The 21411-nt window shown below is 37.0% G+C and overlaps 1 protein-coding gene across 1 annotated transcript in view; it reads right to left on the bottom strand.

Moving 5' to 3' along the window:
- pcdh11 (protocadherin 11) overlaps positions 1 to 21411 on the bottom strand; it is a 156606-nt gene that overhangs the window by 74179 nt on the left and 61016 nt on the right. Inside the window, exon 4 of the mRNA XM_030145097.1 lies at positions 20955 to 21014. Within this exon, the coding sequence (XP_030000957.1) occupies positions 20955 to 21014 (60 nt within the window). The remainder of the gene's footprint in view (positions 1 to 20954; positions 21015 to 21411) is intronic.

The raw sequence follows: 21411 nt of genomic DNA, 5'->3' as shown, positions 1-21411 counted from the left end.
CGCAGGGGATGTAATTGATTAACCGTATGAGACTGGGAACCAGATGATGAGGATGAGGCTCTAAATCCATGTTAAATCAATATCACCACTTCCTACACATCAAGGGATTATTGACAGAAATTACTACCATCTGTAATTGGTGACTTCCAACACATCAGATAATTTCTGGCTCAGTACATCAATATGTTTAGTCAAAACAATATTACAGCTATGACTGCTTTAACTAATCACCTGCATTAAAGCGGGACGATGTTTCAACACGGATACATTACCAACCGACCAGTGACATTTATGAGGAACTCTGGATCCTTAATATGAGAGATGCCCTTTCCTCAAGGTTGAGTACAATCTAGTTGAAAAGATTCTACATGATGCAGAAGGAGCCATTTAGAGTACTCCCTTTGGCTGAGATAATAACTTCATCATAATTAGCTTGTGGTGCTCAGGAGTGTTGAATTGTCGGTTGCAGTGGGATCTGGACTGATTTATTGCTTGATTTAATTACGTATCAAAATTCAATTAGACACGCTTTCAACCAAATTCAAAGTGAGTTTTGTCAAGCTGTCCCTTGAAATCATGCACGGCTTGAAGGACATCCTTCATAATGCAGTGACATCTAACTTAATAATCATCACTTACCCCCCTCCAAAAAAAATTCCCTCATGTGCTAAAAAATAGAGATGAAGACAAAAAAAAAAAAAAAAAAAAAAAAAAAATGCTATGCCAATTTTAAGATGGTGTGCTTTTTTAACCTTCCATTACTTTGCTTCACATCTGCTGACATCAAACAGCATGAAATAGTGCGAAACAGACCTTGATTCAGTACTGATGTGAAGAGGGTTGCAGGTACTTTACCAAGTGAAGATACATGACAAAATGCTCTTTGAGGTTTACTAGAGCTAAGGAAGAGTCAGACTTTCTTTTTTTTTTTTTATATCAGTCAGCCTGTTCACCCCCTTATGCTCCAGACTACGCCAGGGAAAAAGGGGGAGCTGTTTTGAATGAGCGTCACACCGGCCTCTAAGAGCTACATTGATCTTTACTACTATGCAAATTTAGGATGTCATGGTGTCTATGCTAAGAAGCCAAGGAAGGGAGAAATATTTCAGCTGGAGGACTCTGACTGAAGTGTAGTCCTTTACCAGTACTGTAAATACACTCATTGACAGTTTTATTAGGTACACCTTGGTTATACTATTTACAGTCCTATTTGAACATAGGCCAGCTTAAATTTCTGAAGGACTGATACATGAAGGCGCTGTAGATGTTCCATCACAATTTTTGATCTATACTGACTTGACAGCAACCTTTTGGCACATTTTCAGTAGTGGAAATGCTGCAAACCCCCCCCCCCCCCCCCCCCCGCCCCCTTTTCACCTAATCCAGGAAGTGTTTTATTTATTAGTGATGTGAGGACTGCATAGACCATTGGAGTAAAGTAATTTCCTGGAACCATCTGGAGACAATGACACATTATCTTGCTAGAAACATCCTGTAAAAAACCCTACACTGTCAACATGAAAGGTTACACCTGGTCGGCAGCATTTTGTAGCCATATTTATAAAAGTAAAAATATCTTAGATCAAATGTTAGGGTTAGACAAAAGGCATTTTTCTTCTTTCAGTTACCTTCCACATCTTTCTTCACTGAACTACAGGAGTATTTTTGCTTCCTCATTACCGCCAAAATACAGAATGTTATTACATACGATGGCTAATATTTGAGGTGTAACTTTCACTGCAGGATTCTGAAAATGGCTCCATAGTCGGAAAGAAGTGATCAGTGTCTGCATGTCCAGGAGTGGATGTACAGCAGGAGTACTTCAGGGACACCAGTAAAACAGAGAAGACACTTCTGGGACTGGCAAAGCAGTAACGGACAGACAGCCTGACTACACTTTTGTTTGCCCTTTTACAACTATAGATAGATAGATAGATAGATAGATAGATAGATAGATAGATAAGTGACAGAAATTCTTCTTTGACGGGCTTGTATACAGCAACAAACATTTAAACTAGTGCTGGGCAGCGATTAAAATTTTAAAATCGCAATTAATAGCATGGATTTCTGCGATTAATCATGATTAATCGCATAGTTATAGGGGGGGGGGGGGGGGGGGGGGCATCATATTTGCATGATATTTCAGACTGGAAGTACTCCGGTGAAAAAAAAAAAAAATTCCACATTGCAGTGCTTCCAAACAACTGTGTCCTTCTCAACCCCACCATCTGAAGACATTTAAAATGAAAATGTCCTTGTAAAAGACCAGTACTTTTCTCCATGTTTATGTCCCCACCAGTTTATTTCCGGTTATGAGTGATTGACAGGAGTCTTAAGCCCACTAAGAAGTACTAATACTAATAAGCCAAATAATATGTGATGTTCAGTTGTTAAAAGCAAGCAAAGGGGGCCCTCTAGTGGTCGGAATAAGTTGCACTAACGTATGTTTTGTAATTGCGGTATTCCCGTAGCCAGTTCGGACATAAGAAAGAACTAACAGACACGTTTCTTTCACTATGTTTGTATGGCCCAAAAAACGTTTGTGAGTATTTTATGTTCAGTTGTTGTAAGAATGAATAGTAAAAAATATCTCTGATGTGAACCTTTGTTGCTGTATTAAAAGACATTGTAAATCTTAAATTAATCTGTAAATGCTAATCGTTAGCGTGTCTATGGATTTTCCCATTCAAGTTAGCATCGAGCTAGCGATCTTTTCCCCATATATTTAAATGTATAATCCCATGTAAATGTACTAAGGAAATGAACAGAACTGAGACATATTTTGTATGTATGTTGCAGTTTTACAGTGAGTCTCAAATAAAAGATTTGGAGAGAAGTTTTCGGCATCCGGCTTTTCTTGGGAAACCTGTTGTCTATCTGCCGAGCTAATCGTTACATGCACACAAGCAGAGGCAGAATAATATGAGTTATAATAAAACGGCATTAACGTGAGATTTAAAAAAATTGTCGGCGTTATTTAATGAATGTGTTAATGCGGTAATAATGCGTTAACTTGCCCAGCCCTAATTTAAACAAAACACATTAAAACAGCATTCAGGTGCAATCATCCTAAAAAGGAGGAGGGGTGCAGTTAAAAACCACAAAGTGTTCATTTTAGATTATTCAGTATAGTTATTGCGGAGGAAATGAAGGATTTTCTATACATGTCCTTCTGGCCAATGGAATTTTATAGTCATAGTAGTAGTAGTAGTTTTATGGTAGAAAGACAAATGATATCCCATTTTGTAGGGAATAATGAGCACTTTTAGATGTGTGATTGAAAAAAAAAAATCCAATTTTTTTTTAGTTTAAAAAAGTGATATTTTGCTTGTTTTTTTTTCATGGAATTACGCATTTTAAAACATTTCCCTGTGGTCTACATAAACTGTAAATGCTCTGCTTGGATCTGAATTCTTCATTAATTAAACTCCACAGCTTCATCTTCAACCCTATTTCTGAGTAATGACACCAGAAAGGTCGTTTTGAGCACTGGACCTTTAAATGCAAGTGAGCCACTTCAGGCCCTCCAGGTTGTTGACTGTGCTGCTTTGTCCTGTTCAACCAACAACTGAACATTTTAGGTGATTGGTTCAAAGTTTGGACATATTTTCAGTACGGACTACAACCGCTGCTGCTGACAAACAATTATGTCGTACTCGGAGAAATGCTCGCTGGAAGTCTTAACCTTATATGTGCAAATGTCGTGACGTAACTAGTTATAGACGTAACAAATTAAGCAGGAATTAAAACAGGTTGTAGAAATCCACTCTATTTGTGCCCAAATGAATATAGAGATAGCTTTGCAGCACCTGGAGGGTTCAAATTCAACTTTTTGAACTATTAGGGTCCAGATACACAAATAAATGTACCAAAGACTAATAAAAGTGGGTTTAGCAAAATATGATCCCTTTAAAAATAGTAAAAATCCCTCTGTAACAGATGGATAGAATATTAACATCTGTTTTTGACCACTTCATAAAACCTGCCTTAAAGTGCAATTCCAGTTTTCATAAAACTGTAAAATCTTTACTGTTGATCCTCTAGGGTGTCTATTATGCAAAATGGTGAATATTTTGTATTTTTTCAAAATATAAGGGCATAAAATAGCAAGAGTTTTGGTGTTTCAGTAACAGATGGACAAGGGAGAATAATTACATGTTTCAGTTGTTTATTCAGTGTATTTATTAGCATAAAAGATGGTCTTAATAAACTAATTTAATTCATTTTAACATATATTTATCTCAGTTTATTAGATATCTGTAACCACTGTAAAAGGAGTAGCAAAAGGTTTTAAAATGGACCTTACAACCTATCATAAGTAAAATATGGGTCTAGTACAGTGGTTCTTAACCTGGGTTCGATCGAACCCTAGGGGTTCGGTGAGTCAGTCTCAGGGGTTCGGCGGAGGTCAAGACACACACTCGACTCATTAGTCGGGTGTGTGTGTCGGGCTAGGTCCGTGTATGTAAACAAACAGCTTCGGAGACTCTTTCTCTGATTGACATCCAATATACGTGGTGTATTGTTGTTGCTTATAGCACTACAACACATCCGGAAGTGTTTATAATCTCTTCCACTCATCTGACAATTAATTATTTGAGTATTTTCCACATCGTTGTTATGACTTTTGCTACTTCCTTTAAACCATGGAGGCAGCCATGTGTGGCGTTTGTTTACATTTTTCGGTCACCGCACTGGTCAGTTAGAATCATGTGACAACCGATGCACCGTCACGGATGGAGAAATCGTATTACGCTAAAGCCGTCAGTCACACTGACTTGCAGTAAATATTCATTATTATTGTAGCCTGATGGAAATTAGGTGATGGGTGTGTGTTAAAATGTTAAAAATGATAAATAGCATAAATACAATAAGTTCATTATTGGAACACATAAGGGTAAAAATTAAAACCATTTCAGTGTGGTAGTATTAAAAAGGTCATGTGTTTGTGTTGTATTGGTTTTGTTCTTTGAACACAGTGATGTTAATGCACGGTTCATTTTGTGCACCAGTAAAACATATACCTGTGTCTTGAATTTAAAAAAAAAATCATATTTTATTTTTTAATAAAGAAGGGTTCGGTGAATGCGCATATGAAACTGGTGGGGTTCAGTACCTCCAACAAGGTTAAGAACCACTGGTCTAGTAGAAGAGGATCAAAGTGATGCTTTGAATTGCACTGACAGACAATCAATGCAATCATAAATTTACGCTGAATATAATTCCATCTAAGTATTTTTAAAACATTTTTCTAAAAAATAAAACTTGTGCTGGATACTAGAAGTAATGTACTTTCAAAATATATAAGTCTTCAAAAGGTGATTTTAACCCATAAAGATCCAAACAGCCACTGGTGACCAACATCATCTACTGAGCTTAACTGTTTAATACCTGTTGATCCACTAATCCTACTAATACATGTAAATAGCTGGTGTAAATACAGTTTGTCATCTTTTCATGGTCATCAGATATGACCCATTTGGACGTTCAGAGGCTCTGTAGTGAACGTGGAAACACCGTCATCTTCTACAACATTGCTTCACCAGTAAAACCCATGGAGTTGGATCAATGACAGAAGTTGTAGATGCTTGTTTTTACATTCAATTATTGATATCCTTGCTGAAAAAAATCACTTTTGCTTAAGTTTTCTCTGTCGTAAAAGAATAACCTTTGAATTTACTCTAAATTTTCCAGAACATCTACATGATCAGTTAATTTAATATTGGGAAAAATACCTGATTTACACTGAAAAATGCAAAACACAGGATAATATTATAATAAATGATGATAAATCACTTAAGAAAGGTTAAATAGGGTGAAACATTCACTTGGGAACTTAAGTAACAGTGGGTCTTTATGGGTTAAATGTATTTTTTGATCTGCATGTTAACCTTTGCTTTGCCAGCCCCTTCTGCAGGACCATAAGAAGTTTGAGTTTTTTGTATCAATATCCTTTTACATGTATGTTATATTTAGAATTTTTCACTGCTTTCTCTTGCCGTCATATATTGTTTTCCCACGGGGAACTGAAGCATTGAAGTTCTCTTGAACCAACCAAATTTCCCTGATACAAGGTACACTTCTGAAGCCTGTGTTGTTGCATCACTGTGGAGTTTTAACACATTATTTCGGATTCAAACTGACAAACACATTAACCAACTGAGGATGTGATTTTACGAGGCAAAAGCCCCGTTTTCCTGTGACTCCAGCATTTTCAAACGGAGCTTTAGTTTGACCTGTTGGAAAATAAATGACATTTGACAGAATCTGACTAAAGGACAGATGGACTAGACACCTTTGATAAGAGGAGGAAACAGATTTTTTTTAAGACAGATTTTATGACAGATTTGCACTAAAAAAAAATTCTATAAGAATGACTTTACATCATAAAATGAGTGGAATATTTTCAAACAGGAAGCAGCAAGTCGAACTGTTTTCACATATAAAATCCATATTTGTTGATATTTTTGTGTATTTTTTATGTTATGTGAGTCATATGGTTATGTTTAGTGTTTATTATCACATTAATATCCTATATATCAATGGTTCTTAATCTTTTTCTGTCAGTCTCCACTTTGGAGGATGAAAAATCTCCAGGTCCCCCTCAACTCCAACAACATTGTAACAGTGGTGCAATTGTAACTTCTATTGAAAAAAAAAAACAACAAACATTAATATTGTAAAAATACTTTTGGCTTTTTCTTGAATAATTTGTTGTGGAAATTAAAAAAACTTAGATTTTTCCTTGAACAGTACTAATAAACTCAACCAGACTGCTCCCTGAGACAATATTTTTCCAAATGAAAATAGGAAATGCGCAATTATCTTACAACTATGACAATAAAGTAACTTTTTTTTTTTTTAAACAAACAAATTTCAGTAACAAAGGTGAACATTTTAACAATACCAGTGTCTGAAATGAGCCTGTTTCCATTGCACATCTCAGAACATTAAAGTGCAAACTGTGCAAAAACAGAAACATTGCACATTGTTCTTTTCCAGTAAAACACTTGTCCATTCTCCAAACCAGTGACAGATCACAATAGCAGTAGATTTGTTTGTTGTATATCCCTAAAATGAGTCCAGGGTGCTCCAACACTAAAACATTAGCTCTACCTGCTACATGTTCTAACCTTTAAAAACACCCAGGAGAGATCCCATGGCCCCCCGGCAAGCCTTCATGCCCCCCTGAGGGGCCTGCCTCACAGTTAGAGGAACACTGCTATATATTTACAAAATAAACACCTTTAATAGGTGTGCCTTATCTTAGGAATATATTATTTATAGATGCAATTGTGCAGTGCAGTATTAAAATATAGTGCAGTATAAAAATGACCAAACCCATTAACTTAACCCATTAAATACACCTTGTGATGTTGGTACAAGGTGAGACGTCTGATTCTCTTCATTTGAACTGAATTTTGATGAGCCTAGTGTTACATCAACAAGAGGCATTTGTTAGACAAATAGTCAGCCTCTTGACAGTTGGTCAATTTAATGAGCATGTGCCGACTGAGGCTTATACAGCGTGACTTGTAGATGAACAATTGCTGCTGGTGGTGACACATGCTCGGACCGTACAGGTTCAGCTGAACAGTACGCGATGCTCTCAACCCCGTCTCTGTGTTGTCTGCCTGCATTGTGAGTCATACGGCTTGACTCACTGGAATGCAGAAGTGATCTGTATTAAGAAGGAGGAACAAGAAGTGACCAGTAACCATACTGTGGAAGAGCGAAAACTGTGGAAAACAGACTGAAGGGTCCCCTCAGGTGTCGGAGCGTCAGTTTATCTACGTGTCCTGATAATACAGTTTGTTCAATTGTTTGATGTCGCTAAAACATCTGACATCCTTATTCACTGAGAATGGCAGAGGCTTTGTCCATAGATTATAATGTATCAGTTTTTGAAGTAAAGAGCCAGAATCAGTGTCATTCACTGACACAAACAAGACATGCTATGATAATACTAATTAATGACTCTTTCAGAATTTATAGTAATGATCTCCTGAAAATGGAGGGCTGGTTTTAACATGCAGTTGTTAGCCAAATGGACAGCTGTAATTGTAATTCAGCCAATTTCATCTGGTTTTAGAAATGCTTTCTTGAAATATTACCACAGGCATAAAGATTTCACAAAGAAGCCTGTGAAATATTAACAATCCAAACGACCGTGGCCTTGTTAGAAATTTCAATGAGAACCCCAAAACACAAAGCGATAATACTTTATTAATGTCTCTAAGAATAATGACCTTCTTTCATAATGACCTTCTCTTTCTGTTGTCTTATCTTACTTGAAAAAGATTGCATTTGTAACTACTCTGAGTGCACATAATGTAATCAAAAATAATAGCTTTATTTATTTTACTTTAAATACCAAATGCATAAGTAGAGATATTTACACTGAAAATATCTGAACATGAGCAACACGGTGGTGCAGTGGATAGTACTTGTGCCTCACAGCAAGAAGGTCTTGGGAAGGTTCCAAAGGTGTTGGAATTGAACCCATTGTGTGGAGTTTGCATGTTCTCCCAGCATCTGCGTGGGTTCTCTCCAGGTACTCCAGCTCCCTCCCACCATCCAAAGACTTGCACTGATAGGTTAATTGGTTAATCCAAATTGCCTATAGGTGTGAATGTGAGAGTGATTGTTTGTCTCTATATGTCAGCCTGCGATGAACTGGTGACATGTCCAGGGTGTACCCCGCCTTTGCCCATAAGTAGCTGGGATACACTCCAGTGACCCTAGTAAGGATAAAGCGGGTTCAGATCATGAATGAATATCTGAACATTTGATGCGAAAATCAGTCAGAAAAATTCTGCAAATTCCATTTGGCAAAACCATCAGTAGAAGCAGGAGAAATCAGATAACTATTGTTCAGACCAAAGCTTATAAGTAAACAATAGAGAATATGAATGACCGCACATGATTAACCAACACAGTTCATTTTATTTGGTATCTGTCATGCATTACTCTGTCATTTTTAATTCACTGTGAAAACATTTTGAAATTAATAATCTTATAATTGCCAGTTAGTTTTTAATATTACAAATATGTTGGCAGGATGCCTTCCTGAACCACTTCTTTTTACTCTCATCCAAACAACTCCAAATGTTGCAGTTTACAAAGCCCTCAACATCTGACAAGGTCACATGCTTACCTTTTGATTGTAAGAAAATGTAAATTACAGCATCCAAATAGGCCAATGCATGTTTTTTAAGAGTGCAAGCTATGGAAGGAAATTGCATACACAGGAAGAAAAACAGAAGTTGCAGCTTAATTACAATAACATTCAGTGCACCCAGAACACAAGAACTTCTTTGACCACCGCTGCTACCGATAAAATATTAACAGTCAACACACTCAATATTCAGGAAGAGACACTACTTCTTCTACCATCTCCGGTGAGACCAGTGCCAAGTTCATGAATATTTTCTCAGGTAATCCATATGAATGTGAAAGCCAAGCAACACGATTACTTACTTGCAAATGCTTGTCTCCATGAACTCATTATATACAATACGTGCACATGGCTGAATTGTGGAGGTTAAGGATTGATATTAAAGTAAAAGAGAGCTACTGGAAATCCATACACTGATTTTACACTTAAGATGCAGAATGTTTTCTAAACATGAGGAGTCTGTGAAAAATGCACAGTATTTTCTATAGGTCAGGAAGGAGCTTCCTGGAGTTAAAAATAGATAAAATCCATGGTACATAACTGGGATTATCTCAGTTTAGAGAAACTAAAAATACAATATATAGCCTGTAATGTATACTGGAGTATTCAGTCCAAAAGAAATGCACATTTGCATTACTAACATACTGACTGGCATAATGTTATTTGTATTAAAGATCCAGATCCACAAAAGGTTTGCAAAACCACCAAATACAACGTGTAATTCACAACAAACCTGCAAACTTCAAACTGTATTCATAACAAAGTAGTATCAGTGTTGGGCCTGTGTCATTTATATGCATGTAAATTTGGAAATATTCATACATTTGGTACAAAAATGGCCAATAACTATGCAAATGAGTGAATTCAAAGTCACAGAAAAGCAGCTCGAACATGTAGTGCCAGACACAAGAAACCCCGCCCCTCGCACATATTGCAGCTTGTTTTGTCATCAATCCAGCTGATGTCATCATGTCTACGTGTGTGCTGATGTCAGCATATCAATTGCCTCTATATATGTGGCAAGTGTGAAGTAAACTGAAACAAAATTTATGTTTTCATAGACATTTGAAATTTTGCCTTTTATAAGTAAATGGGAGACGAAAAAAGATTTCAAAAATTCATAAAAAAAATTTGAACTTTGACCCACTGTTCCCAAAATGTAATCAGATCTATTCCGGGTCACTGGTAATCTATAAACTCAGTTTGGTATAAATTCAACCAATACTTTTGCTGCTACAGAGATTTGAAATTTCATCCATTAAAAGTAAATGGGAGAGGAAAAAATAATTTAAAAATTCATAAAAAATCTGAACTTTGACCTACTGTTTGCAAAATGTAATCAGATCTATTCTGGGTCACTGGTAATCTATAAACCAAATTTGGTATGAATTCAACCAATAGTTTTGCTGCTAGAGTGTTAACAAACAAACAAACAAACAAACAAATAAACAGTGGTTCCAGGCACACAAACCCCGCCCCCACATGTATTGTAGCTTGTTTTGGCATCGATCCAGCTGATGTCATCATGTCTATGTGCATGCTGATGTCAGCATATCAATTGCCTCTATATATGTGCCAAGTTTGAAGTAAATTGGAACAAAATTGATGTTTTTATAGACATTTCAAATTTTGCCCATTATAAGTAAATGGGAGAAAGAAAGATCGTAAAAATTCATAAAAACATTTGAACTTTGACCTACTTTTCCAAAAACGTAACCATGTCTATTCTGGGTCACTGGCAATCTATAAACCCAATTTGGTATGAATTCAACCAATATTTTTGCTGCTAGAGTGTTAACAAAGAAACAAAGAAACAAACCAATCCCAAAATCAGTAGCCTTTGCCTCCCCTTTGGCGGACGGGGTAATAAACGCAATTAAAACATTCAAAGGAAGCTGATGTTAACTGCAAACCACTTAACATCTCTTACTCACTGTCTCTGTCTTCATCACTCTATTTCTCTAAGTCTTCACATTTGTGAGGTTTTAATGATACTGAATTAACATTTTATGATATTAAATGCAAAATCTTTAGTCAGAAATACAATTATTCAGAAATTGAAGGCATCCGTTGATGTTATAGATGATGTTTAGGCACTTAAATGTTTCTTATTATTTTATGTTTATTCCCACATTTATTCATTAATTGCTTTGAGTTTGATGTTAAGCGATTTATTTAGACTTAAAACCGTTGTGTTTTTAACAAAGTGAAAGTGGTCGATTTCAGAGGGCATTGTGCTTTTTCACTATCAGAAATGTCAGAGTGTGGGGGCAGGATAATACTGGCCAATTAATTGGTTATCGGCTTTTTCCTGCTCCAAACCATCATTATTATATTGGCACACAATTTGAGTGTTTTTGCCATTTCTTTTCATTATGGACTAATTTGTGGATGAAATTCAAAAAAAACACCTGAAACACTAGGAACTCTGAGGCAAAACAAGGGCAAATTGCTCTCAGGTGCAAAACTTTATGGGAGTGTTTGCTCCGGCATATCATTAACACATTTGTGAACGGATCCTTAAAATAGAGTCGCTTGCAGCCACAAATACGGGTGCAAGTGGATGCAATATATTCTTTATTGGGACTAAAAAGGAGGCTGTTTTTCCCCCGTACAGATTCAGTTTATCTATTAAAGCCATGCTACACCACTTTGCTGCTAAAATCTTGATTAATTGTATATTTAAGTGCAATAACTTGTGTCAGATTTTTGGAAACTGCTCGCCTTCATGCAGACACAGCAGCACAGTCCTGGTAAAACATTGATAATGCAGCTAGAAAAGCATCACATCCGTATCCCTATGTGCTCCATATCTTCCTCAAATATGTTGATGTCAGTTTTTCTGGCAGTACAGTCGTTTTAAAGTGTGCCATTGATGTGATTCAAAAGCATCCAAGTACAGAGCTGCATCTCTTCCCCAGTCTGCTTCACCCAACTGGGGTCCATCACCATTACCAAAACAAACTTCTCCTCACTGCCAGGGTAATTTTTCCTCTTCTTCTACCACTGAGCACCAGTCATATTAATATCTTTGTAGAAGGCAAATGTGTGCTCCAGGAGGCCAGTCCCATGTGCTTTTTCCAAACCTCTTGCTGTTTCTCTGGCCACAGCCAAGTACATTAACATATGTTCTCACAGTGCACAGTGCTGCTCTGCATTGGTAAATGCCTTATTACAGCAAGACCCGCTCTGCGCTCTTCCATTGAATATCCATAAGTAGTAAAACACAGCTATATCTGCCCACTCAGAGCAGTAGGGATGTGTCTCACATGACGGGGGGTCCTTAACATTTAGTCAGAGGCTCTCTTTGTCAAATTGATATTCCTCCCACTCTTGGTAATGGCGGGTGGTAATAATGACAAATAAAGGCAATATTGCTACTGCATGGTACACACCAAGCGTAATAAGGTCATCTGCTGGTTATGTTTTTTTTCTGCTCCTGTATTTATGCCTTTTTAGCATGCAGAGTCAAATTCTCTCAGTATGACTTACATCTCCAAAGACTACGCCAGTGTGAAATATGCAAAGGCAGAGGGTGAGAAAATATCCTGAGCAATGCAGCATGTTCTTGCCTAGAGAGCTTACACGCTTGTAATCATTTCCAAACTGCAATTTCCTCTTATTATTTCATTTGTATTTTTTTTTCTTGTTTTTCCTCTCTGTCTGAAGTAATACAGTGCATTTCAGAGAACATGAATCTGTGTAATAGAATAAAACATAAAAAATGTGTCCTTTACAATTGGTGTGAAATTGGGAGATGACACTCACTGTTGTATTAACTGTCTTTTGGCAATGGTGCACAAGCTACAGCGTACTGAATAAAAAGAAAAGGCTCGAGGAAAAATAATGAGGCACATTGAGACACCTCTCATAGCATATATAACTGGATATCCTTGACAAGGCTTCATGTGTTTGCAGCTAATTTATCTGATGTGCTAGTGTCTATTCGTGATGTTTAAAATGTACACTCTTCACTTCGCAAAACAAAGTGGTGATGACATCAAGGAAGGAAGGAAGGCTTGACACATTAACATGAATTAGAAATGTTGCCTGATTAGCAATACAGTAGAAGTGTTGCTTGTTTGTCTAAAAATGGTGAAACTAGAGAACTGGCATCACAGCCGTTAGGATATCTACAACTGCAGCTTGTCAATGATTATGATGATTGTTACTAAAATATGACTTTGAATCCACTGCATTTGCAGATATCGCCAATCATTCGCATCAGTATCACTGCAGCCATTGGCTCTTTGGGAGTTTTATTTTTCATTTGCGCAAACTTTGTTGTGTCCACCAAAGACATAATTGTGCTTTGTTGATCTGAAGTGAATTCTAAAAGACATGCCTATCAAACACTAGAGTCAACTTATTCTTGTCTCATTCTTGCAAGAAGAATAGAGAGCTGGCATCCATATAATCCCCCAGCACTGCACTGATTTATAACGGTAGGGAGGAAAAAATAAGAGGCCAGGATACATCACTGAAACATGAAGGCATTGAATAATACTTTGCTCATGAATAAAATCATTAAAAGAAACTCTTTTATAACTGAAACCATAACCATGAATCTTGAGCATTTTATGATTAATGTCTTATCTATAAATAAGAAGTTTAAGATTTTGAAGAATGTATTTATATATTTATACATGAATTTAGATATTTATTATTTTTTCCAGCTTTGACAGACCAGATCACCTGAGGACACGAGTGCTGTTTGCCTAAACTTTATTTCGTAGACAGTCTAGTTCACACTCTCCACTGTGCAAACTAATGAAGCCTCAAAGGCTTTGTTGAAGTCATTAAACATGGAAATCTAACTACACAGTATTCTTCTAATGGCAACAATTACACGGAAATAACGTGGCCAGGAAAATCAATGTCGGTTTTATTACAGTTTTATTTATTCATTTAGAAAATCGACAGTTATATGTGAACTGTCCATAACTCACAAACTTATTTAATGCGGAATCTTGTCACGTCAAAACGAAAATCACCCCAAACACACTTTGGTGAAATAATAATCAAGGTTTCCAAACTTCCTTAAAGGTCTGGTGCACATGTTTCTAACCTTAAATCCAGCCTTTAATTAAGTCTCATGGCCTTCCTTACAAATGCTAAGAAACATAATGAAACCTAACAGTTTAAAAAAAGAAATTGGCTGGTTCAGTTGGCCATCAGACTGATTAGAACACTCCAAAGGCACTAAATGTCCAGTATTTATGAAATACGTTTGGTCTTGCTTGTCTTTTCTGTGATAACAAGTATTCAAAGCTTAAACCATTCATTTCACCACTGTTTCCTCCCTACTGGTGAGGGAAACAACATAAGAAAACTTCACAGTTTTTGTATCACTTTTCATTTTCTTAAATGAAACCACCTCACACCTTTATGTTTTAAAACATAGTAATTTTCCCAAATTAATCATGACTATGCAAATCATAAGAAGCTGTTAAACATAAATTAATAAATTACCAAAAATTATTTAATGATTATTGCATGAAATCACTGTAAGTGGAGTCTGGAGAAAAAAAAATACAAGGACATATTAAGTTAACTGGAGGTTAAGATTAAAAATGAATAAATAACTAAATTCAGTCAAAGTTCAGTAATGGTTCAGGGACATTCCAACAAGCCATCAGCTATCAGCAATCACATGCAATTCCTTTATATTACAATTTATCCAGTTTTAAAATGATCTCCTAACATATATACAGTGACAAATACAAGATTTTTTTTTTATGTCTTGTAGCTTTACACTTAGATCAGATTTATACTTAAATTGTTCTCTTGACATTATATATATGATTAATGTTGATTCTGTTTGATATATTGTTCATATACTTTAACTTGAGTCCTTTAATTATAATCAATGACTTTAACTTAATCTCTGTAGTGGCATTTCGGTAGTAAATATACAGTCATGGAAAAAAAAAATTATTAGACCATTAAAAGTCATCAAAAACAATGGTTATGCAATCAAGTACTAACTCCTGTGTGTATCATGTGACGAAAACAGACCAAAAAGAAAACACAGAATGCCTAAAAGCACTGTTTTTGTCAGTACAATGATAGCTATTGATGTAAGAGCTTAAGTGATTTTGGTTATTATCAAGAAAACCATGGAAAATGTCTAGATATCAGCTCTGAAATTAAACTGTTATGAGATATTTTTGTGATTATCATTATATTTGTCCAAACAAATGTATACCTTTAGTTGTACCAGGCATTACAATGAACAAGAAATTGAAGAAAACAAGTAATGGTCTAATATATATATGTGTGTATATATATATATATATACATACATTTTTTTTAAATTTTTTTTCCATGACTGTAACTTGTTATACTGATTTAATAAACAGTTTTCATCACTGGTTCTTTAGTTGTTGTTTTTGGATGTAAACTGTCTTTCCTTGTATTACCATATCCTATTTTATATCTTGCATTATGACTTTATCAGAATGTTTCTGTTGGTTTTTGAGAACAGATTTGTGATGCACTGCACACATGCCCTCAGCGTATGCACTTATGCACATGACAAAATTGTGCATATTTCAAAAATACACCCTAGGAACCTCCTGCAGCCTTTCTGCAAATATGTTCTGTAGCAGCAGGTTCTGTTAAACTCACATTTTTCTACCTCCAATAGTCTGAATCATTATGGTAGTCTCTGGGACTTATCCAGCGGTCAGGCTAAGATGCTTATACATTAGCAATCTAGGGGATGAGGCAGCTGGACTGCAGTCCTGGAGCACACAATGACTTCCCATTAATAGGTTGGGGCGCGTCAAGAGAATCCACCCTGAGCAGAGATTTCCACGTGGATATGGCCTATGGCACAGGGGTGCCTGCCCCCAGCCATCTGCACTGATTTGACAAATGATTCTATATCAAAGGCCTCTGCACTGATTTGGGTGGTAATTGATTGGAAGTGAGGCTCTCAAATCCCTGATTGGTTTAGCTGGATGTAGGAGATATGCAGTGGCAAGTAAGAGGAAAGGACAGCCGGGAAGGGAGAGAAGGGGAGAACAGAGCAGGGAAATTAGCACTTAGAAAGAATTTAGAATTAAATTTTGCGGGATATTTCTGCATAATATGCATAATATATATCATTTATTTTTTACACAACCTCCCATGTTGTCTTTGTGTTTCCCAGCCTTTTTCCAATGCAGCTGTCAGGCTATCCAATTTGTTAGTGTGTCCATGAAGATTGGATTTCACCATTCAAAAAGAGGAATTTAGTTAGAAATGGAACATTATTGATTTGTTCCACATGGAGGTGTGGTTTGATTCTGATATATGAGCATGGCAAGTCTGCGAGGGAAGCATGGATTATATATTCATTCATCAATTCCCTCTGAATTTTTGATGCCATTAACCCTTGTTGTGGAAATCGTGTGACAAGGGAGATAACATCAAACACGGAGGCTAGTCATTGTTAGTGATTCCCCTGAGGATTACCTCAACCTCATAAACCATTATAGGGAGGGCACCGCGTGAGAGTGCACACCGACGTGAATGAATGATATGATAAATAATTCATATAACTACAAAATGTAAAATTTAGCAGAGGTTTAAATATGCAATTTAAAAGTACTTTTAAGACAATTAAGAGAAACATACAGCTCTAAAAATATAATTTACCATTTTAATATTTTTTTTTCTGTTGGAGTAGCACTCTAAAGGTTCAATGTAATCACAATTGGAAAAAAAAAAAAAAAGATTTCACATGTGACACTTTGAAAGCTTTTCTTCAAAAGGTTCACATAATTTTAACCCTGCTGTGACAATATTACGACGTTATCCTGTTTTATCTTGTGTTTTGTGTAGATCAGGCTATAGCAGGTCTGATGTTAGCAGAAGAGCAAAGAAAGTGGACGGCTCTTTTGATCCACTGATGGCACAGATGTTATGTTATATATACATATGTCTGGGGATGGACGTGTATCTACTGCTTTTATCACATGGCTGTCTGGGTGCACAGCTTACCTTTTGCCATTTGACACAGACATGTGGTGCTTGCTAGTGACAGATGCTGCACAGTACTGGTCCCAGAGGTCACAAATGACCTTTTGGATTGTCTTTTTTTCAGTCACAAAGCATTATTTGTTTGACGATGGCCACCGATGCAACCCCAGGCACCCTGATGGAGCCATGGGTTGTTGCTGCTTGTCTTCTGAGATCACATTTACCTCAAATGAATTGTGTGGGTGTGTGTGTGTGTGCGAAAGCGGTCTGAGTTAATGTCTGTCTGTGCACTTGGATGTGCAAGGACGTGTGCATGGACATTTGTGTTCTGAGAGATGCCTCGCTAACCACCCATACCCTGCTTGATGCCCTTAACTAAGCTTAATTGCTGCATGACTAGCCTCTTGTTTGGATGCCAGAGGGATTTTCTTTTATTATACAAAATGAATCATCATTAAGATGTGCTTATTCAGTGGCCTTTCCTTGGCTTAAAAAATGCTGCTCCACACAAGATCTCTTAAGCATTTTATCTGTGGCAATCAGCATGTTTACATTTGCATACTAGTTGAACTACATAAGGTAAAGTGTGCCACAAAAAGGCAAAATGTCTGCGTAGCATGTTCATTACTCAACTTAAGGCGACATTTCACAGGTGAGGGTCAATGGAGTAATGGGTAAACGGAGTTGCATGGCTTTAGTTTAACTTTCAGAATCCAATTTCAGAGTTGACAGGAACAGGGTGCAGTGCAGGCTCCATACTGTCAGAGGTGTTTGATCCCCACCCCCATCCCTTGCCCTCTCCATCTGTCACCTAACAAGATTGCAGTGTTTACACAGACACATACATGTATTTATGCATGCAGGCACACGCATTATTACACACATACAGACTCAAACACAATCTAATCTCCCAGAGTGCTTCTCTTTGTAGAAAAAGAAAAATGGAAAAACCATGAAAAACCACATATTTACAGAGATAGTTTAGAAGTTCCGTTTACCACCTGTGTTACACTACAAATGCAATTCTGCAGAAACATGTATGTATGCTCTCATCTCTGTTCACATTTCATTCCAGTCTTGTTTCGCTATAATAAGAAACTGTTATTCATTCTGTATTTTCAGAAGGAAAAACTGACACAATTTTCTACCGCCTAAAGCCTGGTGTCAGAAATATGATCTTACCATCACCTCTTACCCTGACTGCCATACTGTAATAATGCTCTGAGGTGAGCCCACTCATCAATTATTCACAGAATGCAAGATGTTCAGTCTTTATCTCGCTAGCTAGAGGAGACTATTTAAGAAAAATAGAGGCGAAAATAAAGCGAGGAAAAAAAAAAAAAAACGCGAAAGCTGCAAGCCGCTTGGTGGATGAAAAAGAGGGATTGCAGTGGACAGACAATACTCTCAATGTGAGTTATAATTGTAGTTTAACAATGTGTGGACCTCTGGGATTTTCAATATGCAATATATGGCCTTTCGACTGGGATCGCTATGGAAACCAAAGGCCCTGAATGACCTGCAGTGCCCACCCACTCGGACAGCCGTTAATCATCTTCGCTCAGATCCTGGCACTGCAGAATTTGGCCAATGTGTCAAGAAGCAATTATATATACTTAGTGCTTTGGTACCCGATCTCCTCCCGCCCCTCTCTTTGCTCGCTCTCTCATTCTCACACTCTTAATATAATCACAGAGCAGTCAGTTTAAAAGCCCTCTGTTCATTTCACTATCTATCTGGGGGATGCACACAATGCAGATGAAGAGAAGTGTAGAAAGACTGAGGATATTCTATTCTGAGAGCCATTATAATCAGAATATTCTTTTCATATAAATCATATTCAGCCATTTACTTATTTTACCAGCCTCCTGAGCTGACTGACATACCAAATTACCCCAGCTGGCCCATTGCATTCGCTGCACATATTGGGTTGGTGCGGATCATGGAGACTAATGTGAGCTGACTAGAGGGAGATTATGTTCCGCTGCTAACAGCTAAAACGTGAATAACACCATCCGCAAACCCACGGTGTTCCCCCATTACATCAGCGCTGATCAGCTGTGTAAAAACGGAAAGAGAGCAACTCAAAGACAGGTAGAATGAGACGGAAACATGTACACCATAAATAACGAGAGAGAGCTTTAGATAGTAGGGTATTCTCTCAGAGTTACAGTAACAGTAAAAGCAGCTAAAACAAACAGGCACTATGCAAAGTCCCTGCAGGGTTGTGCTGAATATAAAACAACAATTTTCTTTATGTTTTCCAAGTGACAGGCATGTGGGTGATCAGGCCAAATATTATATCACTGCAATCATATTCCTGAATTTTGTAACATACTGCAGTAGAGTGCAGACAGGCTAGAAACAGCCACTGGTGGTTCTGTAATTGTCTAAACACAAGTCTGTTTCCACAGTAATTCATTATTTTGCTATTAAAATAATGACTAATCCTTGGGTTTATAGGACAATTAAACAGAGTGTTAATACAATAAAATTAATGTATTCTTATTTAGTGGATATGTAAAAAAGGACATTTGTCCAGCAATTTTCTGTTGACACTAAAAAAAAAATAAAAATGGCAGCTGATAAAAATATTTGTGGCTCAGGATGTCATATTGTGGCCTACAGTCCACAGTAACATTCAGAAAACCAACATTCTCTACCCCTTTATATAGTACTGGCACTGGCTAAAAAAGAAAGTGACTGCTTCGGTTATTTCTCTGCTGCATTTGTTAGTTTGTCATACTTTTCAGACCTCTCAAATGTCTCGCGCATCAACAACTGTTTGGGTTTTAAAAGCCGGCCAACTATACTGCTACTCGCCATTCAGTTACTCAAGCTGCTGAAACGTACATTCATGTCATGTTAAAGAAAAAGAGAGAAAAGAGGCAGATTACTGTCATGACTCAGATCCGCGCTGGTACGACGCCTCTATATCATTATGTTAAGTTTGGAAACAGAAGCAAGACATGAAATGACAAAATCTCTATGATTCACCCAAACAAGTCACAGTGTATATGTGAACAACTCATCACAATATGAGATTGTCAAATGCCTACCCTTAAGTACGGATATCATATTTTATTATTATTTACTGTGCTACAAGCTTTCAATGCCACCAAAGTCATTTCAGGCAGCAAGCTGTGCATTAGCGATGGAGAGTGGTGTTAGGCTTTGAACAGTTGATGACAGGCTGTCAGACAGCTTCCGTCCATTGGGTTCCTTTTACCAAGGTCCACTCTTGCAATAAGCCACTCTTCACCATACCGGCCACTCATCCAGAAAAGGACACAGGCATTTTTGACACGTTTGGTGCTAAGTGAACTGAAATTGTGTGAATTTCACTACATAGCACATTATCACATTTGCAAGAGACATGTACCAGGAGCAAGAGTTGAAGGGGAAAGTTACTCCGGTTTGTGTGTGGAGATGACTTGAGAACATCAGACTGAAGTGATGACTTTGACAGTGCATAGACGGGATTAATTAGCATTGAATAAATGTAGCCTACTGACAACAGATCTGTCACATGCAGAATCCCAACAGAAAGGGCAGGAATAAGAAAAACTATGTTAAAAAAAAAGATGATAATATGGTTTTGCATCACTGATAAAGCAATTAAACTGCACAGCTTTTTAAAAAGCATATGCCGAATGCAGTAACACTGTGAGAAACACCGAGAAGCCTCTTGACACGATACAGAGCTAATTTATCAATGTGTGAAGCAAATTCACAACATGAAAAACTTATAAGAACTTAAAAATATTTAAAAATGTATAAGGATTTTACATGACATTACTTAGCTTACCTTATGAGGGCAGATTGGGGGTGGTGAGTTAAAAGCCTTTTCCGGTGTCTGGCTCAGGTTCTGTAAGACAAAAACACATTATAAGGGACATGTTTTCAATGCAAGGTACAGGATGTCTCAGTAAATTATCAGTGACAGACGTTACAGCTTATTTCCTGGTCCCTGCCATTAGCATTTTTGTAGTGCATTTTAGCAGAGTTAAGCATCTCTCAGTCAACAAACATGTCTTTGCTGCACACTAATCTTTAGCTTTTGATGATCATCATATTTTTCATCTTCATCTTGACAATATGATCTTATTATACATCATATAAATGCACATGGTCCTATATTATTATTGTTTTGCTTTCCAGTTTTTCCTTCTCTCTCCGCCCACAGAGATTACAAATCCTTCTTTGTCAGAAGATTTTACTGAACATATGTTCAGACTGTTGCATACACGCCTGAATGCATTTTT

This window comes from Sphaeramia orbicularis, chromosome 10 (assembly GCF_902148855.1).
Source record: "Sphaeramia orbicularis chromosome 10, fSphaOr1.1, whole genome shotgun sequence".
In the NCBI taxonomy this organism is placed as follows: domain Eukaryota; kingdom Metazoa; phylum Chordata; class Actinopteri; order Kurtiformes; family Apogonidae; genus Sphaeramia; species Sphaeramia orbicularis.
This window is presented reverse-complemented; position numbering and strand designations above follow the sequence as displayed.